General features: G+C 37.0%; 2 protein-coding genes across 4 annotated transcripts; both read left to right on the top strand.

The window, feature by feature from the left end:
- The first annotated feature begins 4,101 nt into the window (after nucleotides 1–4,101).
- LOC145108419 (tRNA-processing ribonuclease BN) lies at nucleotides 4,102–6,493 on the top strand. Its single transcript, XM_079045444.1, has 5 exons — nucleotides 4,102–4,435; nucleotides 4,518–4,578; nucleotides 4,844–5,182; nucleotides 5,298–5,638; nucleotides 6,196–6,493. The coding sequence occupies exons 1-5, from the start codon at nucleotides 4,340–4,342 to the stop codon at nucleotides 6,412–6,414; spliced, it is 1,056 nt and encodes a 351-aa protein (XP_078901570.1). The 5' UTR covers nucleotides 4,102–4,339; the 3' UTR covers nucleotides 6,415–6,493.
- Nucleotides 6,494–13,340: 6,847 nt separating this feature from the next.
- On the top strand, nucleotides 13,341–16,750 carry LOC145108420 (cysteine-rich receptor-like protein kinase 3). Of its 3 annotated transcripts, none has more exons than XM_079045447.1 (9): nucleotides 13,341–13,828; nucleotides 13,961–14,361; nucleotides 14,462–14,581; nucleotides 14,723–14,850; nucleotides 14,942–15,152; nucleotides 15,229–15,460; nucleotides 15,545–15,701; nucleotides 15,868–16,159; nucleotides 16,387–16,750. In XM_079045447.1, exons 1-9 carry the CDS (start codon nucleotides 13,440–13,442, stop codon nucleotides 16,410–16,412), a joined length of 1,956 nt encoding a protein of 651 aa, XP_078901573.1. In that variant the 5' UTR covers nucleotides 13,341–13,439; the 3' UTR covers nucleotides 16,413–16,750. The 3 variants fall into 3 exon arrangements, with proteins under 3 accessions (XP_078901573.1, XP_078901572.1, XP_078901571.1); XM_079045446.1 differs by having other exon boundaries at nucleotides 15,868–16,162; XM_079045445.1 differs by having other exon boundaries at nucleotides 15,868–16,162; nucleotides 16,382–16,750.
- The last annotated feature ends 4,310 nt before the right edge of the window (nucleotides 16,751–21,060 follow it).

Genomic DNA, 21,060 nt, shown 5'->3' with positions numbered 1-21,060 from the left:
CCATTCCTTTTACCTTCGGGATAAAAGCGATATATGTGGGCCCCTCGATGATTTAGCGATGACACATGTGAGTGCTTGGCCAAGCCAGGACTGATTTGATTTGTTCAATCAGTCAGTCATCATAAATCGAAAATCAGGAAACAACAAATGGACAGAGAGAATGATTTATAATCCATGTCTCAGTCCATATGATATCTAGAATGGAGGAATATATGATCACTTATCTAATGGACAAATCATTGACAGAGGTCAGAGATCATCGGCAAGGTCATAGTTCGACGGAAGCTTTTGAGAGCTACGATTGCCAGTCGGTTCTTGAAGTCATACGCAATAATAGTTTTAGACTTATCCAAGTGGGAGACTGTTGGATTAATGTCTAAGTCCATAACTATAATTGGTAAGACTTGACCCGACCCGGCATGGTCCATTTGGGTTGCATGGCATCATGCATTTGGATAGACTATAATGAGAGAAATAACACTTAAGGTTTGTTAATATATTATAAGTTATAATATATTAATAAGATTATTTAATTAGTATTGATCAAGAATTAATCTAGTATTAATTAAGTGATCAAAAGAAGACTAATTAAATATATGGGTTGATTGTGTAAATCATCCATACTTATATAGTGGGTTAATGCTCCATGGATTGTTAAGTTGGGCTAAAACCCATAAGATGCTCCATGGTGTATTTGTACCCATGGATCATGGAAATGAAAGGCCATGACAATTAGGTTTTACATGGTGTAACCCTAACTATATAATGATCTTATTCTTGGAGAAAATCGGCGACTATGTGTGATAGAAAGGGCTAGCCGATTTGATGAAGTGTTCCAATTCTCTCAAGTTATTCCAAGTGTATTCGGTGTTGTGTGAACCATTTGAGGTGTCACACTTGGGGCACTAGGCACTCAAGCTTCATGAAGTCATTCTACATCAAAAGAGGTATGTAATTCTAACTTGATATATTCATATGAATCAATGTTATTATGCTAGTTAGGATGAATACCTTGGAAAGTTCATATTTGCATGTATAATATAGAAAACATAGATCCAAGGTATTTAGGGTTGCATGTATACTTAGGAGTGTTAGAATGCTCAAAACCCAACAATTAAGTCACTCTCAAAATTTTTATTTCAGTTTCTGTGTTGACAATGCTGTGCCAAAACTTTGAAAATCATAACTTCCTCATATGAAGTCAGATTTGGACGTTCTCTATATCCACTCTCTCGCTTCAATGACTACTATGACTTTCATTTAGATTACTTGGGCCAATAAGCAATTGATATTTGATTCGTATTTTATGATGTATTTTGCCATATGAGGACTGAACGCAATACTTCAAACGATCATAATTTCTTCACACGAAGCAGGACTTGAGCTTTCCTTACGTCTATAGACCATCGTGGCTACTACAACTTTAAAAAAGATTATTTATCCTAAATAATCGGTTATCAAAAATGTTAATTTATCGCTCATCGATAAATTCCCTAAGAAAAGGCTTATATTATAGGGTTATGCATGGGTCGGTTTTGGACCCAAACCCAACCCAACCCATAAATAGTCGGTTTCTGGTTTTCAGAATCCAATACAATCGGTTTCTAGTTGGTTCGGTTTCTTGGGTTCTGAGGTTGGTTTAGATGGTTTTTCGGTTTCTTACGTTCAACCCATACACTCACGGGTTCTGGGTTTAAACCCATGGGTTTTAACCCATTTTCCATAAATGAAGCAACAAGTTAAATACTTCAAAAAACACCAAATTTAAGTTAAATACTTCAAAAAACATGAGTCTTACAACAAATAGTCTATTACAAGTTACAACCAAAGCCCGAAATAGTCTATCACAACCAAAACACAATCAAGTATGGGTCGGTTTCTTGGGGTGGTTTGTCGGTTTTAAGTATGGGTCGTGTTCTCGGGTTGGATGGGTCGATTTCTGGGTAAAAACCGAAACCGAACCTGATTTTTTGGTTTTTAAAAAGTTCAAACCCTAAACGTCGGTTTTGCTTCGGTTTCAGTTTTTTCAGTTTCGGTTTCGTTGGTTTTAGTCGGTTTCTCGGTTTCTTGGTTTGGGTTTGCTCACCCCTATTATATTATGTAGTAAGCAACGCACACAACTAACGATTATTCTATTCGAGGATTCTTTTAATCATGATAATTATTCCTTATTATGTTTTAATGTCTAGCCCATATATGAGGACGTTAGAGAGATGACAACGTTTTGGATAATATTTCTTTCCAAAAATCTCTTTTGATCATATTAGCGATTTAAACTAGTCTGGAATTTAGTATATTTTTTATGAAAATATTTCATTGATGTAGTTGTTTTTTTTTTGTTAGATATATATATTAGGAACCCTTAGAACTAGTGTAGAACCATGCCCAAATGTCCGAAACATAGAGAATATATCATACATAGAGAATATATCATAAACAGGAAGATTATTTCTAGAACATAAGATAATGCCTGGAACATAAGATCATGTATGGAACATGATGCTAATATATTTTTTTTTCAGTATGATTGTGTATACGATGCAATGATCACTTCAAATTGCAAACCATGGGTCGTGGCCTTATGACTATGCTACAATATTTTCCAAAATGCTTTTCACGACGTCGTTTTTTGGTTGGTGGGTTGATGTACATGTGGGTGTAAACGACCACCCTTTATTATGTCATTACTTGTTCTTACAAAGAGACAGTGACCAATCGGCGATCTATTGTGGATGTGTTATTATATATGTTAGGCGATTACCAACTCTAATTTGACAAGAGAGCATTCCGCCTAACAGCGGATTTGTGTTTCAGTGAGTATTTTGCCAAGCATCGATCGAAGTGTAAAGTGTAAGGAAGATGTTGGAACAAGAACATGTAACTGATGTTAGTTGGTCAAATTCTAATGGTAAAGTATCTAAAATTCTGGATAAGTTAGATCTGGACAAATAGATGTTTCTTAAGATTCATGATGCTTTAGAGAGAATGCCAAAGATGAACCCCAAAGGTAGACAATAACCAATATATTCCATATTATTTTTAGCATAAATTTTCACAACTTCACGAATTTGATTGTTTTTGGTTGTGTTACTCTTGTGAATCTCAAGTATATATGTTAATAAGAGTATTAGATTGGACATCATACAACTTTGTGGATTTCCTATGACTATACCATGATACATTACTCTCTTAGCTTACACAACTTGATTTACGATATAGCCAAACAAGACGTAGTAAATGAGGTTTGTATTATGAAAAATTACATAAGCTTTAGGGCATATTTTTACTAAATTGCATAGCCAAACAAGACGTAGTAAATGAGGTTTGTATTATGACAAATTACATAAGCTTTAGGGTATATTTTTACTAAATTGCATAGGGCCTTATAAAGCTCATGATCGGGCTTGAAAATATTGAGTACCCTATGCCTTCTGCAAGAGATGCTTGAACAGGTTAATATGTAACTTTGGTAGGTGTATTAGACACCCTAAACTAAGTCTAAATATCTATTATAATAAATGAAGATCCATTTTGCCACATGTCAATTTTTTATGAGTTTTGACACATCTCATTTTGTAGTATTTTTAGAATAAATAATATCCACATGTCATTTTCTAGATTTTTTTCAAAATTTAAAATTAAAAAGCCACATAATAGTTATACTTATATATGCAAAGTATTTATTGTAATAAATGTGACAGTAAATTGTAATAAATATGTTTCTTCCTTTCTTATTATTTCAAAATTTTATTTTAAATAATTTAATTTCACACTTTAATATTTAATTTTTTTAATCAATCCGTGTAATATACAGGTTTAACACCTAGTACAAAAAATAAAAAAGCAACATTTGACACGACAAACTTATATAGATTCCTTCCCGGGAACATTTTAGATACCTTCTTTGAATTTTCCAATCACTTTTTAGATCCTTTTTATTAATTACCTCTATAATAATTAGTTTAATACAACATAAACTATATTTATTTTAATATTATATTTTAATACCGTCTTAAACTAATAAACATCCCACTAAACATTCAAAGCGCAATGCCGCAGTATCAAAACCATTGGCCCATGGTCTAAGATCCAACAATTTTCCCCAAACAAACCTTTTAGGAAGCGTATACAGTAAAGAAACCTTTGAGTTGCTTGTACAAAGCCCAAATAAACCGGAATCCAGTGATAATTTCTCAAATTCTTTCACAGTTCTTCCCATTCCCAAAATTTCAATTTCAACCATATCGAAATTCGAAAGCAATCAAACAAGGGGTTTAGGGTTTTTGGGCTCAATCAAATTCCAAGCTTGCTGCTAAAACCTCTATGCACAAAAGCAACAATGAGCGCAAAAATGACGGCCTTTACAACTAGTCTTCACAACCTTCCTTCCACCGTAGCTCCGCCTTCAAACCGTCGCCCCTTCTCCATCCCCAGTGTAAATTATTCAAAATTTTGAATTCTAGATATTACAATTTGTTTAATTTTACAATTTTGACTTTCGCATTACGTCTATGTAGATTTCTCGTTCATCTTCAGTATGGAACAAAGCTTCGTTTCGGATCCAAAGGGCGCCAAATGGTATTTGATTCTTCATTCTAATTTTGATAATAGAATATTTTTTTCTTAATAGAATCATAAATCCCTTTCTTTAAAAAGAAAATATGCAGTTTATTTGAAACGGAAGAAAACGCAAAAACTGCGAAGAGAATGAACCAAATCCTCACTCTTTTTTTAATTTACAAACTCCATGTGAATTCTGTAGAATTTGAGAAACTCTGATAACTGCATCAATCTACACAAGCATTTGAGAAAATGATGAAACACTAACTAGAATTTTGTGTAGTCTTTTTTGTGGGTGATTCAAAGAGGAGAAAGACCAAAGAGCCCTCAAGTAGAGGAGGGTATCTCATGTGTGCAATTAATGATGCCAAATTAAAGATCACAGATCAAAATGTTAGTGATATCAATGGAGTCGAACCATTTAGAGGTAAATCAGGATCTGTTTCATTCATTGGGTTGACTCACCAATTAATTGAAGAAGGGAAATTGGTGTCAACACCTTTCAAAGATAATCGGTCTTTGCTTTGGGTTGTGGGCCCTATAGCTTTGATCTCATCCATTTTGATCCCACAATTTTTCGGCTTATTCAGTGAAGAGCTTCTTAAAGATGTGGTTCTTACAGGTATCATATTTCAAAGCATCATTTTTTAGTGTTTTATATATTTTTCTTTATTCTAGCTTAGTGGTTTTAGTAAAAGGAACTTAACAATTTTCCCCCATTGTTTTTTTTCATGCAGAGATTGTGTTCACAGCTGCTTCAGAAATCATGTTTTACATTGGTTTAGCAACGTTTCTCCTTGTTACTGACAAAGTACAAAAACCCTATTTGCAATATAGCATGAAAAGATGGAGCCTAATAACGGGATTTAGAGGATACTTAACATCGGCATTTTTTGTGATGGGGTTTAAAGTTATCGCACCTCTATTTGCTGCATTTGTCACTTGGCCTTTACTTGGTTTGGCTGGAGTGGTTTCTGTCACTCCTTACTTAGTTGGATGTTTTGTCCAATTTATATTCGAAAAAGTTCTTGAAAAACGTCAATCGTCATGTTGGCCTCTCGTCCCTATTGTGTTCGAGGTTTGTAGTTTTCAAAATTTTATGGATTTTGATTTACTTACACGGTTACACCCTCTTTGTTACGTAGAATGTTGTACTGTGTTTGACATGCATTAGACCGGGTCCCGATGCCAATGACATAAAAATTACAAAATTTTGTCCTACCCATAAAGGCGGTACAAGGTGTGATGGGGACTCGCTCTCGATCTCTCGTCTGTGCAAAAAGACGTAAATGCCCTTCTCATCTTCATCATCGAAAATAGCCCTAGAAAGCTTGTATTGGCCCGTCCTGTCCTGTGTAACAAATGCAGCCTTCGGCTGCATTCTTACATGGGACGGGACTGGACAAGCTTTCTAGGGCTATTTTCGATGATGAAGATAAGGAGGGCATTTACGCCTTTTCACACAGAAGAGAGATCGAGAGCTGAGTCCCTGTCATACCTTGTACCACCTTTATGGGCAGGACAAAAATTTGTAATTTTTGTTTCATTGGCATCGGTTCCTGTCAAACACAGTACAACATGTTATTTACAGAAATAGGGGGCAAGTTTTGTAATTATTTGAATGGTTTTGGGCAGGTTTATAGGCTGTACCAGTTGAACAAAGCTATGCATTTCATTGAGAAGTTGATGTTCACAATGAGGGGCCTACCAAAGTCGCCGGAATTGATGGAGAAGGGTGGTGCATTGGCGGCAATGATAGTGACTTTTGAAGTTCTTGCGGTGGTTTGCATCTGGTCTTTTTTGACTTTTGTACAAAGGCTTTTTCCTTCTAGACCTGTTGCTGAGAACTATTGAGCTGATTTTTGTAAAGGGTGTTGTCTAACTGTGTTTTGTTATATTTTTCTGAACCTCCAAACTTTACGTTATTGTTTTATTTTCTTACGTAATTTTTTTACATCATAGATCAATAGTGCTTAACCACCGGTAAAATTTGGATCAAACATGATTCAGTAAGTCGATTATACTATTGGTGAAATTGCTTATTTATGCTAATTCTATCTTTAACACTAAACCAAACCTACTATGCACTAGGGATTTTTTTGGATGTTTTAACTGAATCGAAGTTGTATTTGGGAAGGTTACTAGACTACTTAGTAAATTCTTCAAAATTAATAAAACTCTTGTTGTTAGAAAATTTTTGACTTTCTTTCATGAGTTGTCAATTAACTATGGGATTTAGAAATTAATAATAAATTACGAAAATCTTATGTAGAAATTATGTCAAGTGGTAAAAGATTGTAAATGCTAACTATGTATTTTCATTACGGTAATAGCCTTTTATCAAGTACGTATATAAATGACAATTGTGAATATGATGCTAATTGTGTATATTTTCATTACAGTAATAACCTTTTATCAAGTACGTAGATAGATCAAATTATAATGAAATATAAATGACAATTGTGAAAATAAATTTGCGAATGTTAACAAACATGGTAACTGTTTATTGAAATTAGATATCCTGATAAATAATACATCTAATGCTAACTACTTTTTTTTTTTTTTTAAATTCTTTTTATGTGATGGATCAAAATAGCCAAGAGTATGTGCTATGATCGTGTATGTTGACCAAGGCTATGATTTCAACTAAATTGCTCCTCGCTAATGTGTGTTGGATAAATGTCTAAATGCTAAAATTTTAATAAAAAATGCTTCACTTACCGTCTCTCGTGGTTTTAAGACAACACCACAATAGAAAACCGTACCATTTCATTGTGCAGTTTTAAACCGAAACCACACCACTAGAAAAAAATTGCAAAACCGCACTTGTTAAAAACCGCATGTGTGCGGATTTCGGATTAATAAAACTGATGCATGCATTTTGCGGTTCAGTTTTGGCCTAAAAACCTCACCATGCTCACCCTTACTATTATTTGAGGTAAAAGCCCCATTGATTAACGTATAGTATTGATTAAGGTATATATATATATATATATATATATATATATATATATATATATATATATATATATATATCAAAGTTACATAAGGGTCCCTATACTATAAAAAGTATAAAAATAAGACTACAAGTTAACACACCCCCTCAGTTAGAACATGGGGTTTACAAATGTTTAAACTATCCCGAAAGTCTAGAGTGAGTAGGAAGATTCTTTATAAATATATCAGCAAATTGGTGAGTTGATGGAACATGCAAAACACATGCATGTCCAATAGCAACATGTTCCCTAACAAAATGTAAGTCTATTTCCACATGTTTGGTACATTGATATTGTATAGGGTTAGAAGATAAATACATAACACTCACATTATCACAAAACACAACCGTTGCTTTATCAAAGGACAAGATAACTCAAAAAGAAGATCGCGAAGCCAAGCAGCTTCAACAACCACATTGGCCACCCCCGCGATACTCGGTATCAGCTGAGGAGCGTAAAACAACATGTTGACCAGGAAACAAGGTTATCACCCAAATAGACATAGAACCCAGAGGTGGAGCGACGAGTGTGAGGACAGACAGCCCAATTAGCATCAAAATAAAATACCAAACAATCAATAGAGGATGGTCAGATGAAGAGACCATCAGTGAGCGTACCTTGAACGTAACGAAGAATATGCTTGAGATCAAGGAAATGCAGTTCACGAGGATCATCCATGAATAAGCGTATTTGTTGAACCACATAGGCAATATTAGGTCGAGTGAAAGTAAGATACTGCAAAGCTCCAACAAGGATTCGATAAATAGTGGGATCAGAGACAGGGGTGCCATCAGGTGAAAGTTTAGACTTGGTATCCGAAGGTGTGGCGCAAGGATTGCATGAACACATGTCAGCATGAGACAAAATTTCTTTAGCAAACAAGGTTTGAGATAAGAAAAGAACCTTATTAGTGCGAGAAACAGCAATCCCAAGGAAAAAAGATAGAGGACCGAGATCATACATTGGAAAGTAACATCCCGTTTAAAATAGAGTAATTAAATAATAAACCCGGAACCCCGAGATGTATTATTATTATTATTTTGTATTATTGTAACAAAAAATCCATAATATTTAGCGGGGCGTTGGTTTCGGGGAGCCAAATGACACGATTTAGAGTTTTGGGGGTTAAAGTGTAATTTCAGGACTCATTTTGTAAAGATTTTCAGTAGTCAGGGGGTGTTTGGTTACATTTGGACTTAATATGAAAGGATTTTGGATGGATGGGGCTAAAAGGATAAATTATGTACCTAAGTTGAAAAGAATTTGTCAAGCAGGGGCTGCTTGGTAAATATTTCGGACTTGATTTGTAAGGATTTTCAGAAGGAGGGGTTTAAATAGTAAATTAAGGATTTAAATTGAAAGAAAAGGGGAATGAGGGACTAAAGGTGTCATTATGGGGAGAAGTTTATGAGAGCCGGGAATTTAACTGTTCGATAGCCTCCTCAAACCCTAACCTTAATATTTTATGCAGCCGCCACCCTCACATCACCCTTCCGGCGCCGCACCACCCTTATACCCCCCCAAGCTTCCGGCTGCCACCTCCTAGCCACCGTGAAGCCGGAAACATCTGAAGCCAGCCGCCGGTGCGACTGCAACAATGACGATGAGCATCTATTGACGCCAACTCGATGGTCGTCAGAAGCCGCTGCGACCAATCCTCCTCCCGTTTCTTCTCCGATCGCAGCTAGCTGGAGTCTGCCGCTGCCGTCGTTCCCTACGGTGGTTTTCTGCTATGTTTCAGTTGCCGACGCCACATCGAGGATAGCTCAGTAGGGTGTGTTTCTTCGTGTTGTATCTCGTGTAGTGATTAGGTGTACTGATTGCAAGCTGTGTGTGGGTGAGATGTTGGCTGGAAAACGCAAGAAGACCACCATGACAATCAACCATGGTGGCTGTCCCCGGGAATGCTCTTCTGCCACCGTAAGCGTCGCCGCTGCCCGCCATCTCGTTCCATCGCCGCCGTCGTACGCCACCAGGTGGGTGGTTGTGACCATCTTGTAGTCAAGGCATGTGTGTGTGATGTGTTGCGTGTTTGTGAATCAAAAGAAAGGTCACCACCACCACCGTGAGGTGGTAGCTGCCACCATGTACCACCACCGGCCACCACAAGGGTGGTAGTGTGTGTGTGTTTATCTTAGGATGTGTGTGTGTGTTATTTGGGATTTGCATTGTAAAAATTGTAATCGTGTCAGAATAATCAAAAGAAAAACTCATAACCACCACCTTGGGGTGGTGGCTGCCGCCACCAGCCGCCGTGTTGGGTGGCGGTGTGATTTTTTTTGTGTTAGACTGCTTTTGGGATGTTTGGACATAATTGGACTAGAACCATAACCACCATCGTGAGGTGGTGGCCACCGCCTTGAGCCGCCGTTGATCGCCACTACCCGAGGTGGTAGTGGGTGGTGCCCGACTCGTTTAACCCTAATGAGCCCAATGTAACATCCCAAATTTCAAGACCAAAAACTTCATTTTTGATATAACAATTTAGAAAACATTTATAAAAAACATCATTGAGTCATATCATTTCATAAAACCATAATCTCATGTCTCAAAATCATATCATAAAAATAGTAACAATGTCAGAGTACAATTCCAAGAAATCTCATAGTGCATAAATCATGCGTGTGTATGATGTGCCGCTACCGCGCCGGCTCCTTCCCCTTCGTTGAAGAGGTACCTGAAACAAAACTGAAAACTGTAAGCACGAAGCTTAGTGAGTTCCCCCATCATACCACATACCATACAATCACATGACATACATACTGCCAGACATATCTGGGTGCCCAACCTACCCCTTCGGTCCTCTCGACCGGTGACCTTGCCTAGCATATCTGGGTGTTGGCCTACCCCTTCGGTCCTCTCGACCGGTCTCAGGGGATTATATCACCCCTTACTACTACCACATATTATCATATAATCATAATCTGTCTAGCATAGCTGGGTACTAAACTACCCCTTCGGCCCTATCGGCCGGTAACTTGGGGACTATTTCCCCTACTGCTACGATCACATAACATCATAACATGCTAACACATAAACATATCAAGTAGCAGTAAACATAGAAAATTATCACAAAGACAATTGTCTAACATACACTCCTACTGGTGGGCCGACATTGTGGCCGTAGACCCACCGCTACTAAAAGGTAACTCACCTCGATGTCGCGTAGTGTCTGCAAAATCCTTGGTACAGAAGTCCTCTCGTCTCAACTCCTCAATCCCTACACAACAACCCTCCTTGATTACTAATCTGTACCCACAACCCTCCTTTACAAGGGTCAACTCAAGTCCAGGTCAAAATCAAAGTCAAAGTCAACTTTGGTCAAAGTCAACATCCAGTTGACTTGACTCGCCGAGTTGGTCCACCAACTCGTCGAGTCTCTATTCTTTCAAAATGATACAACCCCCCCCCCGACTCTACTCGTCGAGTCTAGCAAGAACTCGACGAGTTCACCTTCAACCATAACATTAGGACCATCTTCAACCGACTCGCCGAGTTCATCCTTGAACTCGTCGAGTTCATCTTCATCATATAAATGTGTCCAGTCTATGACTCTGCTGAAGAAATCGCAGCCTTTGAGGCCCATGAGCGTGATGTCCCGAAAGTCCATTGCATCATGCTAGCGACTATGACTGCGGAACTCCAAAAGTCCTACGAGGACATGTATCCCTATGAAATGCATCAAGACTTGCTGGACCGGTACCACCAGAGCGCTAGGCAAGAAAGGTACGAGATCATCACTTCGATGATCACTACCAAAATGGGTAATGGAGAATCCCTTACTGTTCATCTGCAAAAAGATGCAGAGATATGTCGATCGCCTGCTAAAGTTAAATGTGAAATTTGATGAAGAGCTGGCAATTGACATCATCCTTCATTCCTTGCCTCCCTGCTATAGCCAGTTCCGCATGACCTACCACATGAATAAGGAAGAGGTCACTTTGAGCAAGCTTCAAGGCTTGCTAAGGACTGTTGAGAGCAATCTCAAAGATAAGTCTGTTGCATCAATTCCAACTCCCGCTGTTGCCCTAGTCTTGGCAATAGGGCAAGGGAAGGGTAGGAAGAGGAAGGCTCCCTCAAAGAGTCACCACAAGGGAAAGTCCCAATATGGTACCTCTTCTAGTGGAACCAAAGTTAGTTCTGATAAACCCAACTCAAACCCAAAGGAGGCAGAGTGCCATCACTGCCACAAGATAGGGCATTGGAAAAGAAGCTGCCCAGAATATCTGCAAGCTATCAAGGATGGGAAGATCAAGTCGTCCTTCATAGGTATTTACACTATTAAATCTAATGATTCATCGCATGCTATTTCTTGGGTTCTTGATACAGGATGTGGTTTTCACATATGTTCTGATTTGTAGGGACTAAGAAGAAATAGGGATGTGGAGCGTGGAAGGATAAACCTAATCATGGGAAGCAGAAGATCGTCGTCTGTCACAAAGATTGAAGTATATTCCTTAGTGCTTAGTAATGTATTAGGTTTAGATTTAAATAATTGTTGCTATTCGCCAGATATGGCAAGAAACATCATTTCATTTCATGGTTTATATAGACAATGATTTAGATATTCATTTGATAATGAAAAGGGTTCTATTTATTCTTATCTTAATAGTGTCTTATATTTGGTTGGGGTGTTGCAAAGGGTATTCGAAATCTAAGTAGAATTTCTTCAATCTTTCTGTTTTTATTATAATTCTTTGTTTGTTCGATAATATGAAGTAATAGTTTAAAAGATAAGTTTAAAACACAACCCCTCCCCCTTAATTTTAATTTTTTTTCTCTTTTCAATTAATTTAATATGTTATTAGTCATACCCATTCCTATAGATTTCGACACATTTTTTTAACGCAATTATATTATACTCGATTGGGTTTACTGTATGTTTATATACTGCTTAAGTCGTGAAAGATTAATGATCTATAAATTTTAAACACAGACACTTTTAATATAAAAATATACACATAAGTAACCAAACATGAAAACAATGTTCTTATATTGATACAATATTATAACTAATTCATATAAATTAAAATGGTGGAAGTTTCAAATAAATATGATACAAAAATGAACCATATTTTAAACCTTATTCATTATGTTTGAGTTGAATGAGAGGTTAATTTGAACACCGTTGAAGTTCAATCATATGCTTGTGGTCTCTTTGTTTATATTTTTTTATATAAATAAAACTTAATTTTGTATAAAATAACATTTGATAAGTCAAGGACAATGAACTAATATTATACTACCTCCGTCCCAAATTGATAGTCCACTTTTGATTTTTGAAGTCTTTTTTCTTCTATTTTGATCTTAAATATTTTTGTTTTTTATAGATAATAGTTGATGCAAAATATATAAATGGATCGTATTTTAAATGTTTTTTTTTATTGTTATAAGTTTTATCAAGTAATATGTAACACAAATAAAAATATTTAAAGTCAAAGTTGAAGAAAAAAGACTTCAAAAATAAAAAGTGGACTATCAATTTGGGACGGAGGGAGTATTAAATAAAAAACTAATTGTTTTCCTTTTACGTATTACTTTTATATTTGTAAAATAATAGAAACTACTAAATTTAATATATGAGTTATAATAATTTCAAGTTGCTAAAAGAAATTAATAAATAAACAAACTAAATATTGATTTGAAGATTATATTAACTGAAATATAATTCGTAGGCATCATATTTCTTAAAATGTATAGGGCCCTCACATCGCAGACTACTAGTTCAAGACTGCTCAATAATGGCGTGCGCGAAACGATACAAATATTCTTTCATGACAGCTATTTTCACTATAGTCGAAAATGACCTTCTGAAATGTCAAAGGACAGGTGTAATCTGAAAAGAAAAAGATACCAAAGCAAAAGGAAGATAAACAATTAAACATGAAACAAGTGGAACACCGGCGGTTGTGGCAGCTGCCCCGCCTGCTGGTGGTGGTTGGGGTACTCATAACCATGGCGGAGCCAAGGACATCACAATCACCTGAAAGAATTGCGATAAATTATTGTAGTCAATACAGACCTGTGGACGGAGAGAATTTCTTGAGCAACCTTAACTCCACCATTTCTAGCCTCCGCCAGCAGTTATCCATCAGCAGGTTTGCAGCAGCTCGTGGTTTGCTTAATGGTGCACCAGTGTACGGCCTTGCTTGGTGCAGAGGATATGTTTCCATCCCAGATTGTCTGAATTGTTTCAACTACGGTGTAGCTCAGCTAAACAGATGTGGGGTTGCTAATGGTGCTCATGGTTTTTACAGCGACTGCGATGTCAGGTGCATATGTTTATCATAATTCTTCTTACCAGGTGGTATATATCTGGGTCTTTCTAGAAAGAATTCAACTATAGACTAATTTCATGGGTCAAAAGGAAAATGTGGGTGATAACTTGAGTTGTTTTGATGTAGATATGAAAACTATAATTTCTTCACCGAGTTTGATGAACTGGATCGTTACCTATTATGTGTTAACAAAACATCTGCCAAACCAACAGAGTTCCAAAGAACAGCAAAAAGGTTGATATCTGACCTTCAAATTGCTGCCCCAAGAACATCGAACTTCTATGCAGTTTCTACAAGGAAATTAGAAGCTGGTGGTAATGCTATGGTGTATGGAATTGCTCAATGTCATTTAAATCTAAGTCGGACTTCTTGTCTACAATGCCTAAAGTGGAGATCCAAATCATTATATGATTGTCTTCCTAGAACTTCTAGTTGGGCAATCGACTATGGATGCTTCATGAGGTATTCCACGACTCCACTTTTTGGACAAAACCAGACATCTGATCTTACATCTCTTCTTTGGGATGGTGAGCCCTCTACTCTTATTGAAATGATGAGGTCAATGGATCGTTTTTATTTTTTGGTTCATCAGTTTGTTAGAATTTTCTCAATCTCTATGCTTTATAGGAGATTCATACAAGAAGAAATCCTTAATTGAGGGAGTTGTTGGTGTATGTTTTTTGTTACTCACACTTGCATTTTTCTTATGGCGTCGCAAATCCAAAAACACAAGTAGAGACAAACAAGGTAAGAACAACATCATATATTGATAAATATTACTGTTTGATTCTTTAAATTTCTGGCTAACTAATAGTTTAGGTGCTCACTAGAAGGAATTTACAGTTTCCTGATGGATTATATCTCAATTTTTTGTTTACCAATTGCTAGATATGTCAACTGGATCAACCGAATTGCTGCAAGGTCCAGCTAGTTATAGCTACAAGGATTTAAAAGTAGCAACAGATAATTTCAGTGATGAGAACAAACTTGGAGGAATGTTTGGAGAAGTATACATGGTAAAATGTCTACTAATTAGATTACATATACACCTTTGTGGCCTCATTACCTCTAATTCACGATTTGTGTATGCATGGTGAAATGATTCAGGGAACTCTCATGGATGGGTGTGCAGTTGCAATTAAGAAAACCTTTATGGCCTCTAGTAGAGGAAAGAAACAGTTTGATGATAAACTTAAGATCATAAGTAATATACACCATCGGCATCTTCTACGTATTCTTGGATATTGTACAAAAGGCACACAATTATTTCTTGTCCATGAGTACATGGAAAATGGTAGCCTTGACCACTTCCTTTTTGGTGGGTTGTGAAACTTCAATTAATTTTTGAGGGCTGGATTTACAACTGGCGTAACAATATTGTTAATACTTAACAGGTGAGAAAAAAAGGATTCTGAACTGGAAACAAAGGTTTGAAATAATCTTTGGTATAGCAAGGGGTCTTTCATATCTACATGAACAGTACCATGTTCCCATCATCCATACAGATATTAGAACCAGCAACATTCTACTTGATAGAGAATTTCAGCCAAAAATAGCAAATTTTGGGCTTATAAGACTGTTACCAGAAGATAAGACTCATCTCAGCACAAAATGCTCAGGGTCTTTGTATGTTTAAAAGTACATATAACTTAACTACTAACTCAATTTGATTAAAGTAAATTTTCAATAACTAATGTTAAATCTTTGCAGGAATAGTGGTTATGTAGCACCCGAATATGCAATTTATGGGCAATTATCTGAGAAAGTTGATACATACAGCTTTGGTGTGGTGGTCCTAGAAATTATTAGTGGAAAGAGATACAAGGATGTTGACTACCAATTAGTCACTCAAAATCTCCTTGATCATGTAAGTATCTCATAGTTAAGGGTTGGTTCATTCAACCCATTATTTTCATTTATGGTTTTAATGATGTAGGTATCTCAAACAATCAATGATTTATTCTATATTCAGTGAGACCTTAAGCTTAGGTGAGAAGTTCTCACTAGCCTTTCTGCTGTTATGTGTATGATAGGCATGGGATCTACATGAGAGTGGAACACATTTAAATTTAATGGATGAGAAACTAGATCCTAGTGAATATGCAGTAGAACATGCTGTGGAGATCATTAAGATAGCATTGATGTGCACTCAACCACCATCAACTAGACCTGCAATGTCTGAAGTGGTTATGCTTTTAAGTGAAAAATCTCTTCAAGAAAGAGCACCAGTCTTGCCTACCATTCTGGACGATCAGGCGGAGATTGAACTAGCTACCATGGAATCATTGGCGACCAATGCCACTGCCTCTACCTTTCAACTTTCAGGCAGTTAAATTTTCTATTCTTAAAACATATTCTACTTTTACTTTGTATGAATATACAAAACAGAATCATTGGAAATTCATGTATAGATGTGGGTCCTGAAAGAACAAATATGCCAAACAAGAATACACACTTTTACATAAATAGCAAACTTTACAATGAATTCAAAAAACTAGGTCAAAATTTCAAGTTCCAACTAATCATGTTGAAATATGCCTCCAAAAGTCCAGGTTGTGCAGCAGCTCAGCTGGCTTGACAGCTTGGCTGCCTTATCGGGGTCGCAGTCGTAAGCTTCAGACTCCTCAACTTTGGACCTAGCAATTTGGAAGAGTACTTGAGTTTCGTTCTTGGAGTTATCTATCCATATTCTTTAGGCACAAGTTTCTTATTAATTAAGGAATTGATGTCTAAATAAAGGATAACTCTTCTTTCAGATCTATCCATACCATAGTTAAGCCTATCCCATTATTATAAATACAGGGTAAGGTCTCTTGTACAATAAATGTAGAATCTTGGCGTTCCTTTTATTTCTTCTTATTTGTTTTTCGTTACTTCATATTGGTGAATTATTAACAATCCCTATTTTGTTTCAAATATTATCATATTTCGATTGAATGTGTTCCTCAGTATTTGACTTTATAGTCGATGTGGTTTGTTGGGTTTTATTAAAAAAAATCGGTTTCTAAAATGACCAAATTGACAATGTAAGCATTATAAAGTTTGAATATCATAAAACAATTTTATTCTCATAAAGATACTTTTGCATGAACATGAAAGAATAAATACATCCATAGAAGGATTAATAAGTAACAACATTTGGAGACTTTGAAACATCTCGGGAGGTTGGAAGTTGATGGGTATAGCAAGAATCCAAACTCGAATTCATATAGAAAAGTCCACCAACAATTACAATTACTAGGAGGCTTGAATGCTAGTTCTTCATATAAGCCTTTAAGAACAAAAACCTATCTTTTGTCTTAAAGGGGAGCAAAAGTATCAACTTCTTTCTAACTAGTCTCAACCCTTTAAGAGAGAAAGAGGGAGAGAGAGTGAAGCTTACGGTTTTAGGGTTGAATAGAAGGAAGATAACTTGAAAGCCTTTAAGAACTTTACTAGCTAGTCTTTCTCCTTTGAGTGTTAACATTTTAAGACCAAACTTCATTATTATGTCAAGTCATGGCATGCCCATTTAAATAAGCAAAAAAGACAAAACTTATATCTTTTCTCCTAAATTTGGTTTTCATATTAGAGTGAAGAAGATATTTATAAATCTTTCATCTCTTATATTTTATAAAAACCATGATCATTTTTCTAACAGACAAATCATTTTAGTCCAAAAGATATACATGACTTTATATATCATACCATATGATATAAACCATCATACTTGTTATTGTAAAATATTATTTTCATAACATAAATAATTTCCATTTAATCGCAAAATTTATTAATATTTATCAAGAATCAACTTCTTATAAATAATGAATTTGTGTCTACTTGTTATTGATGTGACCCTATATGATAATGTATTAGTGGTAATATCATTCTAAAATGATTCTTGAGCATATAGATCTTTCATGTTTGTTCTTAGTCATAACCAAATCATTGTCTTCATGTCCCCTAGAATTGGTATCGTAGCTTCCAAGTTTTGATAGTTGTTTAGTTTAAGATTGTTTAGTGCTTAGCCTTCAAAGAAGTATCACATTCCTTTGCATATATAAATACACTATTTTCATTATGTCAATTAAATATGAAGTATGTGCTAATCTAAATGGATTCAGACAAATTACTTTTAGGTGTAGATAAGATTCATGCATCATGGTCGAATGAGAAGAAATATATGTGATACTTAAAACCTCAATCACAATTTCTCTTACATCTATCTAATAATGTTCTTAAAATTATATTGAAGGGAACTTCGGAAATGACTATCTGGTTAAAACTAGAGCAACTCTTGATGACTAAAATGTTGCCAACAAAGCGTATCTATGTAAGAGATATATATCAAATAAAATAAAGCCCTAAGTTGCTTTAATTTGAAAAATGTTATTTAACAAAAGATAGTTAAGGAATGTTGTAGTTCGTGTGATGAGGATTTCGTGCATATAAATTTTGTTGAACACAGAGTTCGTATGAGAATGTTATGGCTATTTGAAGTTGAGATGAAAGTATGTTGCTATTTTGAGGAATTCAACAGAAGTCAAAGTCACACGTCAAACTTTTGACCACCACGACGTAGAATTATATTTTCCACGACGTGGCAATGAGGTGAGTTAGCAAGATACGTGGTGGTATAGTGCGACACGTGGCGAAACCGGGTCTAGTTGATCATCATGACATGACACAAATATGTTAACGACGTAGCAATGCCCAAAGTATAAATACAAGTGTTTTCATGTCATTTGGGGGATTTTAGCACACGTGATCAGAGATGCATCTCGAGAATCGTTCTTGGGAGTTTATACCGATGTATGGGAGATACAGGGCTAAGCTACGAGATCAGGGAGGTATCTTTTACCCCGTTATTGTGTAATTATAATATGTGATAGTTTTCGGGAGTTGCTCGACCCGAGTATATGTTACGAATGTAGGTGATATGGTGCTATTACGAACATGTTGGTAAGATTTGTAAATAAAGCTTATGGTAAGATAGTTAGTCCACACTGTAAGGGTTGTAAACCCATATTTACTAATGTTTCCCAATGTGGTATATTTATTTAACGGGTTACGGGTTAAGCCTATCATGGTTGCATTACCGAGTGTAATGTGTTTGGTGACAAATAGTCACAAAGTATAGTGAGTAGTGAATTGTGACAGGTTCTGAGGAACTTAATAATTGTTGTTTAGGTATTGGCATGTGACAAGATGGAAAGCATAGTAGGTCAAGGTCCGAAGTTGATGTGTCTGTCAGCTAACCATGCAAGTAACACTACTCTAATATTCGTTCTTTGTGATAAGCGTATGTTACAATATGCAAGTTATGTGTACTGTAAATGATTGAATATCATATTTGTTAATGTTGCGGTGTTATAGAGATACACATGTACCACAAGATGGTTTGTTATTCATGCAGGTGAATTATATGAGACAAAGGTGTTATTTATGCGTCACGGATTGACACGGGGTTATTCGTTGATGTGTCACGGGCTGACACTGTTGTTATTCGTTGATATCTCACGGGGTGACATTGTTGTTATTCGTTGATGTGCCACGGGTTGACACTGTTGCTATTCATTGATATGTCACAGACTGAAACTGTTGTTACTTGTGGATGTGTCTCGGGCTAACACGGTGATATTTGTGGTAGTTATCGAGCAACTGTTCTGTAACGCCCTGATTCCCAGGTATTGATTTATGTATGAATCCTTTTTGGTTTTTGGGTCTACTCGACGAGTTGGCCGCCCTACTCGTCGAGTAGTAGCGGGTTGGTCCACGTGTTTTAGTGATCTACTCGCCGAGTCCAAGAGCGGACTCCACGAGTAGGAGCTGGCAGATGAAACCCTAGATTTCGAGGCATTTCACCCTATTTAAAGGATCATTGGCCTCCCCCAGCCTCCCCTTTACTGCTTCTTGTCCCTCTCAAACCCTAAATCGAGTGTGTGTGTTCTTTTGGTGTGTTCAAGCTTTGAGGAGGAGTTTTGGAGGAGGAAACACTTGGGGAAAACAAGCAAGTAGAAGCAAGAACTCGTGGGATTCAAGATCTACATCAGTGAACACTCTCTTGAAGGTATTAGACTGTTTTCCTTGGCTCATGTTCATCAAAGATCTCTTTTGGATGGGTTTTATGGAAGGCTTCTTATGTTTGAGTTAAGATCTGAAGTTGTAACTTCAGATCTGGACTCCCTTTGGCCTCTAGACCCATAAAGTTATCAGCCTTGCCTAGAATAAGCCTCCCCTCGAGTGTGAGACTTCATTGCAAGCTTATATTTGTCATTTAAGGGACTTAAAGCTTTACATGCACGTAAAGTTTGCAACTTTACGTGATAAGCAGGCCTTGGCGAGTCGACTCGGCGAGTCATAAGGAGATGGTCCTGAACTCGACGAGTGGGATGAACAACTCGGCGAGTCCGATAAAGATTGTCGTAAACTCGGCGAGTCAGTAGAATGACTCGGCAAGTCGGTTAAGGTTCTTACCAACCGTTGGATGCCTGTGAACTTGCGAGTTGCAAGGGAAAAACTCGACGAGTGGTCAGGGAGTCTCGATCGCGAGCCTTAGGAACTCGACGAGTCACTCCGGTGACTCGGCGAGCGGATGGTTTATGCCGGGAACTCGGCGAGTGGCTGGATACACTCGATGAGTTCAGGTCAACATGGATTGTTGACCCGGGAAGTTGACTTTGACGTTGACCAAGGATTGACCAGTCGACTTCTGGGGTATCTGGGAATTCATGAACTTATGACGTGTTTGGATATAGGTGGTGGAGTTCGTGGCGGTGATTTGAGAGTTGAGCTTTCTATTTTCAGTCGACAGTTGCAAGGTGAGTTCTCCTCACTATATCAACAGGGTCTACGGCACCAAGGTCGGCTCTTTATGATTGCATCTTGGTTTTAGGATGTTGTTATGCTATGTGATCTGTTAGATCTGTATGATTATCTGTATATATGTTAGTGACCTGGTTAGGTCAGTATCTTGGGCATAGGATGATGCTATATTAGTGACCGGTTAGGTCGGTATCCTGGTTATAGGATGTTGCTATGCTATATGCTAGCGTATGATATGTATGTGCACATGTTTGTTTGATTGGGGGTTTGGGTTGAGGTGGTCCTGCTTTGTGCTGAAGGCCAACATACCCAGGCGGTCCGGATAGACTACAGACCCAGGAGGGTATGATAGTCAGACCAAAGTCCCGGCGAGCGGTCCGGATAGGCTGAAGGCCCTACGAGGCGATCCAGACATGCCGAAG

Source organism: Lactuca virosa, chromosome 4 (assembly GCF_052849685.1).
Source record: "Lactuca virosa cultivar CGN04683 chromosome 4, Lactuca_virosa_CGN04683_v6, whole genome shotgun sequence".
In the NCBI taxonomy this organism is placed as follows: domain Eukaryota; kingdom Viridiplantae; phylum Streptophyta; class Magnoliopsida; order Asterales; family Asteraceae; genus Lactuca; species Lactuca virosa.
Note: the sequence above shows the minus strand (reverse complement) of the source record. Positions and strands in the feature narration are given on the sequence as shown.

Excerpts from the sequence above, each read along its gene's own strand:
- LOC145108419 (XM_079045444.1), top strand. The coding sequence starts at position 4,340 with ATGAGCGCAAAAATGACGGCCTTTACAACTAGTCTTCACAACCTTCCT. Across the intron at positions 4,436-4,517 it reads GCCCCTTCTCCATCCCCAGT|ATTTCTCGTTCATCTTCAGT; the intron begins GTAAATTATTCA and ends ACGTCTATGTAG. Across the intron at positions 5,639-6,195 it reads TCGTCCCTATTGTGTTCGAG|GTTTATAGGCTGTACCAGTT; the intron begins GTTTGTAGTTTT and ends GGTTTTGGGCAG.
- LOC145108420 (XM_079045445.1), top strand. The coding sequence starts at position 13,440 with ATGAAACAAGTGGAACACCGGCGGTTGTGGCAGCTGCCCCGCCTGCTG. Across the intron at positions 13,829-13,960 it reads TACAGCGACTGCGATGTCAG|ATATGAAAACTATAATTTCT; the intron begins GTGCATATGTTT and ends GTTTTGATGTAG. Across the intron at positions 15,461-15,544 it reads ACAAAATGCTCAGGGTCTTT|GAATAGTGGTTATGTAGCAC; the intron begins GTATGTTTAAAA and ends AAATCTTTGCAG.